The following is a 16,437-nucleotide window of genomic DNA, read 5'->3' as shown; positions in this document are numbered from 1 at the left end:
GACCTCATCTTTGGGCATTTACTTACTAGAACATACCTGTTTAGAGGTTCTGATGAAAGGCATGCTTGGACTGGGGAGGGCTTTGCAATAGAGGACGTGTTACTATTGTGGCCCTTAGGGTGGCCTGAAGCAGGAGACTGCCAGAGGGGTGATTTGGGTTGCTATTAAATAATACAAGTGTTCTATCACCTTTCACTCTTTTAGTGACCTATAATTTTGATGTCCAACAATATGACCTGCAAAGTTATCTTGTCCAGCTAACTGGTTTCCAGAGGGACAGTCTGAAGACCCTAAAAGCTGATTCAAGGTCAACTCAGCTGGACCTTGGGGTATCTGTAATCTACTGTTGGGAAGTTGGCAGCTTTTGACTTTTTAAACAATTGGTGTTTATTTTTTTTTTTAACATCAAGTATTTACTGGAAAGGGAGATTTACAGAGAGGAGGACAGATCTTCAATCCACTGGTTCACTCTCCCAAGTGGCTACAACGTCGGGGCTGAGGTGATCTGAAGCCAGGAGCCAAGAGCTGCTTCCAGGTCTCCCACGTGGGTGGCAGGGTCCCAAGGCTTTTGGCCATCTTCTGCTTTCCTAGGCCACGAGCAGGGAGCTGGGCATGAAGTAGAGTCCCCAGGACATGAACATGTATGGGATTCTGGCATATGCAAGGCAAGGGATTTTGCTCTGAGCCACTGCACCAGGCCTAGCTTTTTAACTTTTTTTCATCGGCTGATTGGCACCCCAGAGAGCCACAGTGGCCAGGGTTAGGCTAACTTCATCCAGGTCTCCACTTCCCAAGAGCTCCAGCAGGGAGCTGGATCAGAACGGGAAAAGTGAACCAACAACTATGAGATGCCACTTGGGGCAGTGTTGTCCACTATGCTAGAATGTTGGTTCCCACGCCCCCCCCCTTTTTTTTTTTTTAAGATTTTTTAATTTTATTGTAAAGTCAGATATACAGAGAGGAAGAAATCTGTCTACTGATTGACTCCCCAAATTGCCAAAGTGGCCAGAGCTGAGCCGATCTGAAGCCTAAAGCCTCTTCCAGGTCTCCCACGCGGGTGCAGGGTCCCAAGGCTCTGGGCCGTCCTCGATTGCTTTTCTGGACCACTAGCAGAGAGCTGGAAGGAAAGTGGGACCTCTAGGAATCAGTGCCCATATGGGATTCCAGCATGTGCAAGACAAGGACTTGAGCCACTGCGCTACTGCGCCATGCCATACCTAGTCCCTTGTCTTTTTCGAATAGGCTGTGAGAACACTGTGTTGCTGTGAAAAAAGGGATCAGCTTGGTTTAAGCTGTTCCTTCCGCGGACCACTGTGGGTAAATCTATGCGCAAGTGAAGCTGTAATCCTATGTGGGTGGCGGTTCTAGCTCCGTGTGAATGACCTAAGAAAGCTGGGATTTGGCCCAAGTGCTTCTGGTTCCTGCTTTGACCTGGCCCAACACTGGCCGTAACAGTCATCTGTTTGTTCCTCATCTGACCATTAAAAAAGCCCTCCAGTTAATTTTTTTTTTTTTTTAAAGATTTATTTTTATTATTTTTTCATTGGAAAGGCGGATATACAGAGAGGAGAGACAGAGAGGAAGATCTTCCGTCCGATGATTCACTCCCCAAGTGAGCGCAACGGGCCGATGCTATGCCGATCCGAAGCCAGGAGCCTCTTCCGGGTCTCCCACGCGGGTGCAGGGTCCCAAAGCTTTGGGCTGTCCTCGACTGCTTTCCCAGGCCACAAGCAGGGAGCTGGAAGGGAAGCGGGGCTGCCGGGATTAGAACCGGCGCCCATATGGGATCCCAGGCGTGCAAGGCGAGGACCTTTAACCACTTGCGCCACCGCGCCGGGCCCAATTTTTTTTTTTTAAGATTTATTTATTTTTATTGGCAGAGAGGAGGAGAGCTAGAGAGCAAGATCTTCCATCCGGAGGTTCACTCCCCAAGCGGCCGCAACGGCTGGAGCTGAGCCAATCCGCAGCCAGGAGCTCTTCCCAGTCTCCCATGGGCCATCCTCCACTGCTTTCCCAGGCCACAGGCAGGGAGCTTAATGGAAAGGGGGGCTGCTGGGATTAGAACCGGTGCCCATATGGGATCCGGGCGCATTCAAGACGAGGACTTTAGCTACTATGCTATCATGCTGAACCCTTCAGTTAATTTCAAAAGCCAATACACTCCCATTGGCTGAAAACAAAAATTTTTGTGTTTTGTCAAATACTTTTGGCTACTACTATTTTTTTTTAAGTTTTTTTTTTTTTTTTTTAATTGGAAAGTCAGATTTACAGAGTGCAGGAGAGACTGACATAAAGATCTCCCCTCCACTGGTTCATTCCCCAAATGGCCGCAATGGCTGGAACTGAGCTAATCCAAATTGGCTAGTTATGTCTGGAATTTTCTCTGTGGTAGACAAGACCTTGTAAGTGAAGCAAGACCTTGTGAATGTTTCCTACTGTGCTGGGCCAACGTCGGGCATATCTGAAGCCGTTTCACATAGCCCTAAACTAAGCTGTTTGCAATTGAACTTTGCAATTTCTTAGAAAAGCCCCTCAAAAACCCGAAGACATACACATAAATGGCCTCATTTTAACACCAAGCACTAGAATATAGTAAGGAGATAAAAGTTTTTAATTTTCTATAAAACTCTTCAAGAAAAGTATTTACACTGCAGTCTAAGTTACAGATATCAAACTGGCACACATCTAGGGATCCATCCAAATGGATTCTGACAAGCTATTCAAGACAGGAAAGTAGGAGTCGACTGGTACATTGATTTTTTGAACAAGAATGATTTTTTTCATGACTGACACAAATCACTGCAAATACTTACTTTAGGCCCACAACGATAAGCTTATTTTATTGTAAGCTTATGAATTGGTTCTGCACATTATTCTAGTAGTGCCTTTGGTTTCTGACCCCTAGACCCATTCCTAGGCTAAAAGGTTAACTCAATTGTCTGAGTTTTCTGGTTCAAGTACATCATCATGGGATTCAAATGACCCATTATTATTCAGAAAAACAACATGGACAGAGAAGTTGTAAATCTCTCCCAAAACCTGCTTTAGTGCCAGTCACACACACCAGGACCTGAGTGCAAACCACAGAGATCCAGGATTAAGTTTCCCTGGGAGGCCTCGAAATGGCTGTTCATAACAGCTAGAAAAACAGCCACAGGATCTTGTTCCTTTCACTCTGAAATGCGCTGCTTCAAAACATGGTTCTCATATCCGTACGAGAAGATGCTCTGCTTCTGTCTCAGATGATCCTTTGGTTCCAGACTTGAACACATTGTGACTGGTTCCCGCTCCAGGATAGGAAAGGAACTAAAGTTTGAAACCAGAGTGAATGGCCACGATGCCTGATGTTAGGCTTTCATAAGTCACCTTCTGAAAACCTGCATCTTCTATCATCCCCTTGAACTCCTCCTAAAACACAAGGAAAGACACAGCGAGGGTTGCGTGGACTTCAGCTCTGGAGCCTTTGTAAACAAGCCACAGACGTGCCATACCTGACACGGAAAGCGCCGGATGCTCTCTATGAGGTACTGGTAGGACTTCCAGTCCCCCGCGATGACCTCTCCCAGGACAGGAATGACTTGGAAGCTGTAGAGATCATAAATCCTAATAGAAAAAAAAAAAAAAAGGTAAAAGATTAATATGAGAAAATGCCTTGATTTCTTCCTTTAGCAAACCCAAGGAGGTCTAAGCTTGGGAGTCATAAACTCAAATACACATAGGAGTCAAGAAATTATGTGGGTCCTGGACAAGTCCGATAGGTGTCACTTTTTTGTATCTTTCACTGGGTGCTGCCTGAGGGCCTCTTCCCGAGCTATGTGGTCTGTACAGTAGGGAAGTGGCAGCGAAGTGAAAAGGGCAGTTATGACTCCATTCTGCCTGCTGCCGGAAGGGATGCATGGACCTGTCCAGAATGGCCATGTATTGACTCCTCAAGTGAAGCTGGAAATCCACATTTTATATAAAATTTCCTAATTCTTAAATACAGACTTGTCCAACTCTTAAACGTTGAAGGAAATATAAATGTGGGACAGCCTGAGTCTAGTTGCTTGTCTGAGAGACTCTTCCAACCTGGGAATTGTCATTCAGAAGTGGCAGTGTCCTTAAGGGACCTATGAAATTCATGCGTACAGCTTACATCCCCTTTTGGGAATGGGAAACCCTTGGCTAGACAATGAGGGTACGGCCGTGTTAACAATGCCAACCTGGATATGAGGGGATTGTTCACTTGGCTAAATTCCAGACAGAGAAACCGTCCTCCTGGTTTTAGGACTCGATGGGCTTCCTGCAGGGCCTGAGTGAGACAAGGAACAAGAGCACACATCCCTCAGCAGACCTCCCTTAGTTCAGGGAGGCGAGCACAGTTTTAGCTTCAGGAGAGCACTGCTGTTTCCACAAACCCCTCGTTCATTCTCTGTTGGAAAGCTGTGACAGCAGAAGCAACACTGAATGTCTGAGATGGTGCACGCATTCTGCCGTACTTGGAATAACCTAAACTGACTACAGATTGGTATAATTCCATGCAGGGCAACTTGAGAATTACCCAGCAAAAGTACACTGAATATCTTCTTTGAACTAGGTATTAATACTTCAAGGAATCTACGTAACAAATACTTCTATGGAAAGGATATGTATATGAGTCAGTCACTGTGTGGACAGCTCATAGTAAACCAGCCATGAATGAGTCTGGTTGTACTGTGTGTCTATACAAACGGAATCCAGCCAGCTACTGTGAAGAACAGCTAGTGCCCTTTACACAATCACATGGGAAAATGAAGGGATAGTTAAACTACTTAAAAAGCAAAAAGGTCTCTCATTTGCTGTTCACGCCTCAGTTGCCCACAGCAGCTAAAACTGATGAAAGCTTAGGCCAGGAGCCAGACTCAATCTGGATCTCACGTTTGGGTGGCAGGGACCCAGGTGCTTGAGCCATCACCAGCTGCCTCTTAGGGTATGTATTAATAGTAAGTTAAAATTCGAAGGTGAGGGCCGAGCACAATAGTGTAATGGTTAAAGTCCTCGCCTTGAATGCACTGGGATCCCATATGGGCGCTGGTTCTAATCCTGGTAGCTTCACTTTCCATCGGATGGAAGATCTTCATCTCTCCTCCGCTCTGTACATCTGCCTTTCCAATTAAAAAAATTCGAAGGCGAGCTGGGACTATCCCAGGCACTACAATACGCATGTATCCAAAGTAGTAATCTTTTTTTTTAAGATTTATTTTACTTTTATTGGAAAGGTAGATAGATATACAGAGAGGAGATACAGCGAGGAAGATCTTCCGTCCAATGATTCAATCCCCAAGTGAGCGCAATGGCTGATGCTATGCCGATCCAAAGCCAGGAGCCTCTTCCGGGTCTCCCACGCGGGTGCAGGGTCCCAAAGCCTTGGGCCGTCCTCGACTACTTTCCCGGGACACAGGCAGGGAGCTGGATGGGAAGCGGGGCCGCCGGGATTAGAACCGGCGCCCATATGGGATCCCGGGCGTGCAAGGTGAGGACCTTAACCACTTGCACCACCACGCTGGGCCCCCAAAGTAGTAATCTAACACCAAATGCCCAGTCCAAGAGATATTATATATATATATATGTGTATACAGGCTGAGGAGCAGCTGTTCATACCCGATCAATGTGGGTGACATTCCGGATCCCAAAGGCAATGGTGTAGATGTCAAACTTGTCATCATCAAAGGGCAGCTCTTCAGCATCTCCCAGGACCCAGGCAAGTCCTGAAAGACAAAAATCAGCTGTGTGTCTCAACATCATTTGCATGACACTTTTTTTTTTTAAGATTTACATAGAGGAGAGAAAGGGAGGAAGATCTTCCATTCGATGGTTCACTCCCCAAGCGGCTGCAAACGTTGAAGCTGAGCCAATCCGAAGCCAGGAGCCTCCTCCGGGTCTCCCATGCGGGTGCAGGGTCCCAAACTTTTGGGCTGTCCTCAACTGCATTCCCAGGCCACAGGCAGGGAGCTGGAAGGGAAGCGGGGCTGCCGGGATTAGAACCGGCGCCCATATGGGATCCTGGCGCGTTCAAGGCGAGGACCTTAACCGCTACATTATCACGCCGGGCCCTGCATGACACTTTGATGAGGACATGATTAGAGTTTGGTAAGGCAAAGAGAACACATCAAACTGGAGTCCTAGGTGGCATTTTTAGTCATTCCTATGCAGGTGCATTTAACTTAGCATCGAGGACAGTCCAACAGCTGAGCCATGCTACAGAAGATGGATCACAGAACTGGAAAGGAACCTATCTTTTCCAAACCTTTGTTCTCCACACTTCAGGACAGAGTACCAGCAGCCAGGGAAACACGTGTGCCAGTGGGAGGAAGGAAAGAGAGGGCCTTTGTCTGCCTTCTAACCATTGTCGCTGCGGAACAAACGAGGCCTTCATTTTGGGGATCCAGTGGGCTGAGAGTCTTTCCAGGCAGCTCCTTCTGGGGGTGGGAGGAAGAATTGAGCTAAAATAACCAGAGACACTCATGATGGAGGCGGGCAAGAGAGAAGTGCTGATGTTAACCTGAGAGACTTTCTGGTCTCGGGGCCACGCGGTGCCTCTCATGATGGTCGTATGCAGTGTCTGGCCAACTTGGCAAGGTAGTACAGTGACTTCATAGGCCTGGGGAAACAACCTACAGCTTCCAGGATCGTCTCTTTTATCTGAAAGATTTGGGGCCAATGATATTCTACAAGATGAAAGTAAAAAGTCATCCCAGTACCTATAAAACTGTGTCACATAGTGCAATGTAATTAATTAATAATAATAATAATAATAAAAAGTAAAAAGTCAAATGGAAAAAAATATATACATTTTTAAGCTTGGGCACAAATTCCATTTTGAGCTTGCAATGGGCTCCTGGAGACTTGCGGGCACTCGTCTCTTTGCCACTGTTATCTACTTTGGGAAACTAGCAAAGAACTGTTTCATGGTATTAAAATATATATATATATATATTTATTATGGGTCCAGTGCAGTAGCCTAGTAGGTAAATCCTCCCCTTGAATGCACTAGGATCCCATATGGATGCCGGCTTGTATCCCAGCGGCCCTGCTTCCCATCTAGCTTCCGGCTTGTGGCTTGGGAAAACAATCGAGAATGGCCCAAAGCCTTATGACCCTACACTGGCATGGGAGATCTGGAAGAAGCTCCTGGATCCTGGCTTTGGATCGGCTCAGTTCCAGCCTTTGTAGCCTCTTGGGGAGTGAATCAGTGGACGGAAGATCTTCCCTTCTGTCTCTCTCTCCTCCTCTGTATATCTGATTTTCCAATAAAAATAAATAAATCTTTAAAGAAACTTATTAGAAGAGGGAGCTTTTATCCATTGATTTATACCCAAAAGGCCAGTGCTGGGCTGAAGCCAAGAGCTGGGAACCCAACCCACATCTCCCATGAGAACAGCAAGAAGCCACCCTCTCACTGTCACCACTGCCTGCCCAGGTCCACGCGTGCAGGAGCCAGCGCTGCATACGGAACCCGGGTCCTCTGACATGGGTCCTGCAGCTATCATTGCTGGGGTAAACAGCTGTTTCAGGGGTGTTTTCTTTATGTAAGTTAGATCCTCAGAGAAGCAAATGCTGAGACCGAGAAAAGCATGCAGTTATTTATTTTTTTATTTAATGGAACAGACAGAAAAACAGAGTATCTTCCATATGTTGGTTCACTCCCCAAATGACAATTAGGGATGGGCCAGGCTTGAAGCCAAGAGCTCAAAACTCAATCCAGGGGGCCCTGTGGCGTGGCCTAGCGGCGGTGTGGCCTAGCAGCTAAAGTCCTTGCCTTGAACGCCTGGGATCCCATATTTGCGCTGGTTCTAATCCTGGAAGCTCCGCTTCCCGTCCAGCTCCCTGCTTCTGGTCTGGGAAAGCAGTTGAGGACGGCCCAAAGCCTTGGGACCCTGCAACCGCGTGGGAGACCCGGAAGAAGTTCCTGGCTCCTGGCTTCAGATCGGCATAGCATCGGCTGTTGCGCTTACTTGGGGAGTGAACCAGCGGATGGAAGATCTTCCTCTCTGTCTCTCCTCCTCTCTGTATATCTGATTTTCCAATAATAAATAAATCTTAAAAAAAAAAAAACTCAATCCAGGACCCCCATGTGGGTGGCAGCAGTAACCTTGCTGCCTCCAAGGGGTGTGCCTTAGCAGGAAGCTGGAATCCTAAGAGGAGCTGGGACTGAACCCACGCTCTCAGATATGGGTGTTCCATCTGTGTCTTAACCACTTACACAAACAACTGCCCCTGTTGTTTTGTTTGCTTGGTTGGTTTCTCCTTCCTTGTTTTTGCTGGCAGGATGACACTTGAAAATGAAAGAGGATGACTAACTAGGAAAAAGCCTTTGGACCTTACAGCAGACCTGATGATACCTCAGGCTGCCCAACAGGGGGCGCTGGAGCACAGACTGGCTCTGAAGATCCCATCCGTGAACTGTGCAGGCCCTAGGAGCCCTGCAGAGCTCAAGGGTCGGCTGGGGACAGCCAGGACAGGGCCTGGCCTCACCGGAAAGCTAGACAGAGACCGAAGGTGCTAACAGTTGGAAGCTGTTGGTTAACTGTACCCTTTGTGGCTACAGCATGATTTCTTTACAGAAAATCCAAGCACCCTGGCTGCCTTCCGTGTCAATCAAATCATCCTACTATTGACAGAAGAATCAAATGGTGCAGCACTAGAAATCATACCCACAACTGCTGGGAATCGACAGCAATCTGGCTCAGGGACCAAGAGCTGAGATGGGAAAATTCAGCCCAAACTTGGGTTCTTTCATTTCAAAACTATGTTGTGTGGGTAGGTGCCATGGCTCAACATACTAATCCTCCACCCTGTGGCACCAGCATTCCATATCAGCAGTGGTTGGTGTCCCAGCTGCCTCACTTCCCATCAAGCTCTCTACTCGTGGCTGGGAAAGCAGCGGAGGATGGTCCGAAGCCTTGGGACCCTGCACCCGTGTAGGAGACCTGGAAGAAACTCCTGACTTCGGGTTTCTGGTCAGCTCAGCTTTGACCACTAATGCCACTTGGGGAGTGAACCAGCAGATGGAGAACTTTGTCTTTTTCTCTCTTTGTAAATCTACCTATGAAATACAAAATAATAATTAGGTTTTTTTAAATGTATGCCTTGGGTACGTAAGATGCTGAACCTCATCGGGCTTTGGTTGTTATCTCACCATGACATAGATAATACAGCTGAACAGCTTGCTGAAGTGAGGTATGCAACACCATGCCAACTGACTCCAGTCCCAGGTCACCTTTAACCCTTCCCTGTCCAGCCTTGTACATTAGCAGGAAGCTGGAATCCCGAGAGGAGCTTAGGATTCTGCCTAAGTGCTGCAACACAAACATGTCCTCCGGGTTGGTTTTCCGTGGACTCACCAGCTTTGTGCCCCTGAGCCATGGCCTTCTGCTTTCCGACCCTGAGCATCTCCTTGTTGATGTCACAGATCACCACCTGGGAACCGCCCAGGGGATCCTCTGCATTCTGGTACTTGCTCGCAATTTCTTCCCAGGATAAATTTTGTTGGGCCCTTAACTGCCTTTTCTGCTTTCCTTGATGCTGCGCCTGAACGTAATTAAGGAACCGGAATGCAATGTCACCTGTGGGAAGTCAACAGGAAGCGAAATAGAAGTAAAACAGTAAAAGCTTTCCTAAATCCAAAATGAGCAAGAAATGAAACGAATATATGAAAATCAAGTTTCTCTTTAACAATAACTTGCTTTTTTCAACTTAAAAAAAAAAGGAATATTTTATTTTTACTGGAAAGTCAGATATACAGAGAAGAGGAGAGAGAGAGGAAGATCTTCTGTCTGCTGATTCACTTCCCAAGTGGCCACAATGGCCGAGGCTATGCCGATCTGAAGCTAAGAGCCTCATCCGGGGTTCCCATATGGGTGCAGGGTCCCAAGGCATTGGGCCATCCTCGACAGCTTTCCCAAGCCACAGGCAGGGAGCTGGATGGGAAGCAGGGCTGCCAAGATTGGAACCAGCAGCTACACAAGATCCCAACACATGCAAGGCGAGGATTTTAGCTGCTAGGCTACTGCACCGGGTCCTCAACAACTTTAAGATTCTTTTCAGAAAACTGATTAAACATGAGGCCAGTGTGGTGGCTCAATAGGCTTATCCTCCACCTGCAAGAATCAGCATCCCATATGGGTGCCAATTTGTGTTCTGGATACTCCACTTACCGTCCAGCTTTCCACTTACGGCCTGGGAAAGCAGTGGAGGAGGCTCAAGTTCTCGGGCCCCTGCATCCACATGGGAGACCCAGAAGAAGCTCTTGGGTCCTCTCTTCGGATCAGCTTATTTCTGGCTGTTGAGCCAGCTGGTTACTGAACCACCAGATGAAATATGTTTCTGTCTCTCTGTAAATCTCTTTTCCATACAAATAAATAAATCTTTTAAAAAATTAAGCTTTTGATACTTGATGTGATACAAAAGGATTAAGCAGAAAAAATTACCTAGACATTCTTTTTTTTTTTTAAGATTTATTATTTTGGGCCTGGCGCGGTGGCCTAGCAGCTAAAGTCCTTGCCTTGAATGTGCCGGGATCCCATATGGGCACCGATTCTAATCCACTGGCCCCGCTTCCCATCCAGCTCCCTGCCTGTGGCCTGGGAAAGCAGTCGAGGACAGCCCAAAGCCTTGGGACCCTGCACCCACATGGGAAACCTGGAAGAGCTCCTGGCTCCTAGTTTCGGATTGGCTCAGTTCCAGCTGTTGTGGCCGCTTGGGGGAGTGAACCATCGGACGGAAGATCTTCCTTTCTATCTCTCCTCCTCTCTGTATATCCGCCTTTCCAATAAAAACAAATAAATCTTAAAAAAAAAAAAAAAGCAAAGCACCCACTTGGAAGTCTATGGTATTCGAGGGAAGAGCGGCATGCACACCGTTCTCTAGTTCCTGAATTCCTGAATTTCAGCTCATGACGGGTCAGACAGCACATTCCCACAGAAGACACTGCTTCCTGTGGCAGATGCTCAGTGCTACCCCAGGGCACCAAGGCCACGGTCACCTGTGCCTCCAGCAACATCCAGCAGCTGGGTCCCAGGCAGTGGGCGCATCTTCCGGAGCAGCAAATCCTTCCACACACGATGGATGCCGAGGCTCATCATGTCATTCATCACGTCATACTTCTTGGCCACACTTTCAAACACCTGATAGACTGGCAGGGGGGAGAAACACACAGCTGTTATTAATAAGATCAACTTGAGGAAAATGCTAGATGAGAAAAATACCACTGTTTCTCCTAGAACCAGGTGGCTGCCATGTGAGGCTAAGCCACATTGTCTGACGCCTAACCCTACAACTCAGTGTGGTCTCTACCCCTCTTTTTTAAGATTTATTTTTATTTTTATTGCAAAGGCAGATATACAGACAGAAGGAGTGACAGAAATATTGTCCGTCTGCTGGTTTACTCCCCAAGTGGCCACAACAGCCTGAGCTGAGCCGATCCAAAGCCAGGAGCTTCTTCCAGGTCTCCCACACGGGTGCAAGGTCCCCAGTCTGGGCTGTCCTTCACTGCTTTCCCTGGCCACAAGCAGGGAGCTGGATGGGAAGCGGGGCCACTGGGAATTAAAACTGGCACCCATATGAGATCCTGGCATGTCAAGATGAGGACTTTAGCCACTAGACTAATGTGCTGGTCCCAGTTGCTCCACTTCTAATATGGTTCTCTGCTTGTGGTCTGGGAAAACAGCAGAGGATTGCTCAAGTCCTAAGAACCCTGCACCCACGTGGCAGACCTGGAAGAAGCTCCTGGCTCCTTGCTTCAGATTGGCTCAGCTCTGGCCATTATGGCCATTTGGAGGAATAAACCAGTGGATAGATCTTTCTCTATGTGCATCTACCTTTCCAATAAAAATACATAAATCTGAAACCAAAAAAAAAAAAAAAAGAGAGAGAGAGAAAGAAAATGCTGAGGCCAACACTATGGGATGGTGGGTAAAGCTGCTGCCTGTGACACTAGCATCCCCTATGGCTATAAGTGACTTGGTACTCTACTTCTGATCCAGCTCCCTGCTAATGCGCCTGGGAAAGGCAAGGGGAGATGGCCCAGGCGTTTGTCCCCATTGTCCACATAGAAGATATGGATGAAGCTCCTGGCTGCTAGCGTTGGCCTGGGCCTGCGCTGGTCACTGCAGCCATCTAAGGAGTGAACAAATGGATGGACAATTCTCCCTCTCTGTGTTTCTCCTTCTCTTTATGTAACTGACTCTCACACTAATATGTATATTTTCAAAGACAAGTAAAAGGGGTTAGCATCTGGTATAATGGGTTAAGAGACCACTTGCAATGCTGGCATCCCATATGGGTCCTGGTGTGAGTCCTGGCAGATTGATTTCAACTCAGCTATGCACTAATGCACCTGGGAGAGCTGCAGAAGATGACTCAAGTCCTTGGGCCCCTGTAACTGTGCAGAAGATGAAGCTCCTGGCTCCGCCCTGGCTCAGCCCCAGCTGTTGTGGCCATTTAGGGAGAGAATCAGTGGACAAAAGTGCCCTAGTTCTCTTTCTGTCTGTCCTCCTTCCCACCGACTCTCTAGAACTCTGCCTCTCAAATAATTAAGATAACTTAAAAAAAAAAAGCTTAATAATAAATAAAATTTCTGGGCTCAGTGTGATGGTCCAGTAGCTAAATTTTTGCCTCGCACATGCCGGGATCCCATATGGACAATGGATCATGTCATGGTTGTTCCACTTCCCTTCCAGCTCCTTGCTTGTGGCCTGGGAAAGCAGATGGCCCAAAGTCTTGGGACCCTGCACCTGCATGGGAGAACTGGAAGAGAAGCTCCTGGCACTTGGGTGCCACATGGGTACAAGGTCCCAAGGGTTTGGACTGTCCTCGACTGCTTTTGTATGCCATAAACAAGGAGCTGGATGGGAAGTGGAGCAGACAGGATACGAACCGGAGTCCATATTGGATCCCGGTGCATGCAAGGTGAGGACTTCAGCCACTAGGCTACCACTCTGGGCCCTCATTCACTGTTTTAGATTCCAGTGTGTTGACATCACCATTCAAATGTAATGATATATGAGTTGTAATGTCAAGAAGTACAAACTTCATCAGTCTAAATCATTATAGAAGCAAGCTATGAATCATGATGAGTAACTGCACACATCACTTCTTTTATAGACTGCAGGTGACTGTTCTGTAATTCAGTGTATACAGATGGCAAAGCGTGGAGTTGTGTTGCTTCCTTATTCTGTATACCTCTGTCATAATAACTGGATTGATGAGAGCAGAAATGAGCAACAAAAATGACAGTTCAGGGCCCAGTGCAGTGCAGTAGTCTAGTGGCTAAAGTCCTCACCTTGCACACCCAGGATTCCATATGGGTTCTTATTCCAGCTGCTCCATTCCCATCCAGCTCCCTGCCTGTGACCTGGGAAAGCAGCAGAGGACAGCCAAAACCTTGGGACCCGCATGGGAGACCCAGAAGAAGCTCCTAGCTCCTGGTTTCAGATCAGCTCAGCACCAGCTGTTGCGGCCACTTAGGGAGTGAACCAGAGGATGGAAGATTTTTCTCTCTGTCTCTCCTCTCTGTAAATCTGACTTTCCAATAAAAATAAATAAGCCTTAAAAAAAAGTTCAGAAAAGAAATAGTGATAATGTGTAACTTAAAATTAAAATTGAATAATGTTGCCACTGCTGGCACTATAAACTTCCATTATGGGGGCAGAGCAACTTTGTGAAAATGAACCTATTCTTTTTTTTAGATTTATTTATTTTTATTGCAAAGTCAGATACAGAGAGGAGGAGAGACAGAGAGAAAGATTATATATATATATTTATACACACACACACACATATATATACATAGAGAGAGAGAGATACAGATGGAAGATCTTCTATCTGCTGATTCACTCACTAAATGTTGGCAATATCCTGGGCTGAGCTAGGCCAAAGTCTGCAGTCGGAGCAGCAGCTGGGTCTCCCGTGTGTGCAGGTGCCCAAGCACTTGGGTTGTCTTCTACTGCTTCCCCAGGAACAACCGCAGGGAGCTGGACAACAAGCTAGGGCTTGAACTGCTATCCTTATGGGATTAGAGGTGGCAAAATTAACCACACAATACCAGTCCAGGTAATTTTAAAAAACGATTTTGAAATGATACATTTACAATATTCAGAACCTTAGTTATATTAGTTAAATCTAATTTTACATACCAGTATTCTAGGTAAATGTTAGTTTTACCATATAGTTCTCATTTCCCTATACATTTATAACTGACAGCATATATTTCTGATATATAATACTTTTGAAATGTCATAGAACAACTATGATTTTTTTTTTCAACTGTGATGTTTGGTATTAAGATCGCTGTACCAGAATATGATCTGCACGGCCTACATGACTGTGCAAAGCGAGGCCTGCTTGCATTTCACTCTGGGCTCCCAGTTGGATAGCGGACTTTCTGCTCAGCTGCTAAGTGCTCTGCATTTGGCCCCTTTGGTAGCACAGTTACAAGTGTGGTGTTCTGAGAGAATGCCCTCCAAGCTCTCCCACTGATCTGCAGCTTTGGACAGATGATATCTTTGTTTCACATCTGTAAAACTTGAACTGACAGCTGCCCACTCACAAAGTTGTCTTCCTAGGAATCCATGTAAAATAGTTTGAACGGTCTCACACGCTCAATCAACATGCATGCTCATATTTGGCCTTAGGTCACCCCACAGCCGTCAGCAAGCTCCTAATGCATACCTTGCACTGAGGAAATGAGACATGAAAATGAGACATTGTCCCAACTTTCTAGCCAGCCATTCCCATGAAGGAGAGTTTGCATTCAGTACTCAGAGTTACAGTAAGGTGGAACAAAGAATACAGTCCTTAAGGGATGGGAATAGTTCCATTGTGGGGTCTTTTCCCTTATTTCTTGGGTGATCTTAGGTTCAGGGAGGGGAAATCTCAGCGCCTCACGTTCTCCATCTATAAAATGTAATAATAATAATTTTAAAAACCAAAAAAATTTTTTAAAATGTTTCTACAACTTCAAGATCATAAAATGATACAGTTTTATAACAGTCTTCCTGGCCCATGTCCTTATGGGATTGGAGGCGCCAGCCCCTGGTTTAAGCTCTCAGTTTCCTCACGTGGGATGTGGTGACAACACGCACCCTGGGAAAGTTGAAAGGGGAACTGGGAACAATGCGTGCAGCTCGACCCCTCACAAACTTCCCACGACCGGACTTGGAAGATACTCGGCTCTAAAAAGGTCTGCGAGGCAGGGCCGGCGGACCACTCCTCCGCAGTCAGGACTGCACCGACACCACCACCCGAGCACCAACGGGGACATCAATCAACCCCTTAGCAGGGCACACCAGATGGCCGACGATCCGATCACCCCCGAGCCTCCTCCGGCCCCCTTCACCTTTGCCCCCTTTCTCCTCCTCCGAGACAGTCTCGAACCCGAAGTGCGTTTCTGCTGCCCGCTTCTCTTGGGACAAAAGCCGCGCGCCCTGAGGGTCCCCGGGCCAAGAGCTCCGAAGCCAGCAGCCCCGGGTCGCCCGCCACCAGCCCCGACCCCCGCCACTCCACAGGGACCAGCTCCAGGGGGCCGCCATCTTGACAGCTGACAGCACAGTGAGTCAACGCCTGCTTGCGTCACCACAAGTCGACGGCGGCCGGCGGGGGACAGTGTTCGCTTACTGCGTGCAACAACCTGCAGTTAAGGAGCTGGGAATTAGCTCAGGGATCCAGGAACTAATGTTTGAAGCTGACTCGTAATCTCTGTCTATCTGTTTTCCAAAACTGAATTTGAACTTTGCTACCAACCAGGAAATCACGGATGGTGCCTCCAGACACCTGTCAGCGGCCATTTCTCTGAATCCTGCCACAACTCCAGTAGTATCAGCTGTAAAATGCCTGAGTCTCCTGGTTTGAGCTTTGTTTGCACTTTCGTAAAAGAATCAATTAATTACTTAATTAATTGACATGTATCTAAAAGAATTACAGAACGAAAGGGATAGGCAGATCTTCCATCCTCTGATTCACTCCCCGCGTAACACAAGGGCCTAGCAAGTCATGAGCCCAGAGCTGCTTCTTGGTCTCCCACATGGATAAAGGGACCCAAACACTTAGACCATCTTGTACTGTCTTCCCAGGATTGGAAGTGCAGCAGCCAGATCTCCCACCATTATTGCAGACGATGGCTTAACCTACTTTGCTACAATGCCAGCCCTTGGTCTGAGCTTTAAAATACACCTCCCTGACCCCCAGGTGCCAGCGATTTAAACAAAAAGATTGCTACCAATTAAGTTTAAAGATAAATCAGTGTGTGAGAGAGAGAGAGAGAGACCTACTGAATCACTTTTCGAATACCCTCAAGTGGTGGTGACTAGAAGCAGCAGTTAAATTCAGGTTTCCCACATGGGTGGTGGGAATCAATTACTTGAGGTGTAACTGCTGCTGCCTCGGGTCTGTATTAGTAGGAAGCTGGAGTTGTTACAGTGT

At 47.1% G+C, this 16,437-nt stretch overlaps 1 protein-coding gene across 1 annotated transcript; it reads right to left on the bottom strand.

The window, feature by feature from the left end:
- Positions 1 to 2,614: 2,614 nt before the first annotated feature.
- On the bottom strand, positions 2,615 to 15,550 carry COQ5 (coenzyme Q5, methyltransferase). Its single transcript, XM_041003799.1, has 7 exons — positions 15,356 to 15,550; positions 11,003 to 11,152; positions 9,363 to 9,584; positions 5,620 to 5,726; positions 4,203 to 4,291; positions 3,492 to 3,603; positions 2,615 to 3,408 (listed from the first exon to the last, which is right to left on the bottom strand). The coding sequence occupies exons 1-7, from the start codon at positions 15,546 to 15,548 to the stop codon at positions 3,307 to 3,309; spliced, it is 975 nt and encodes a 324-aa protein (XP_040859733.1). The 5' UTR covers positions 15,549 to 15,550; the 3' UTR covers positions 2,615 to 3,306.
- Positions 15,551 to 16,437: the final 887 nt, after the last annotated feature.

Source organism: Ochotona curzoniae, unplaced genomic scaffold (genome assembly GCF_017591425.1).
Source record: "Ochotona curzoniae isolate NIBS_2020 unplaced genomic scaffold, NIBS_Ocur_1.0 scaffold_274, whole genome shotgun sequence".
Lineage (NCBI taxonomy): Eukaryota > Metazoa > Chordata > Mammalia > Lagomorpha > Ochotonidae > Ochotona > Ochotona curzoniae.
The sequence above is the reverse complement of the archived record's forward strand: the minus strand, read 5'-3'. Positions and strand labels throughout refer to the sequence as shown.

Coding starts and splice junctions, on each gene's coding strand:
- COQ5 (XM_041003799.1), bottom strand. CDS start 15,548: ATGGCGGCCCCCTGGAGCTGGTCCCTGTGGAGTGGCGGGGGTCGGGGC. Junction 9,585..11,002: donor GGATGTTGCTGGAGGCACAG/GTGACCGTGGCC, acceptor GACTTCCCACAG/GTGACATTGCATTCCGGTTC. Junction 4,292..5,619: donor ATGTCACCCACATTGATCGG/GTATGAACAGCT, acceptor TGTCTCACTCAG/GCCCTGCAGGAAGCCCATCG.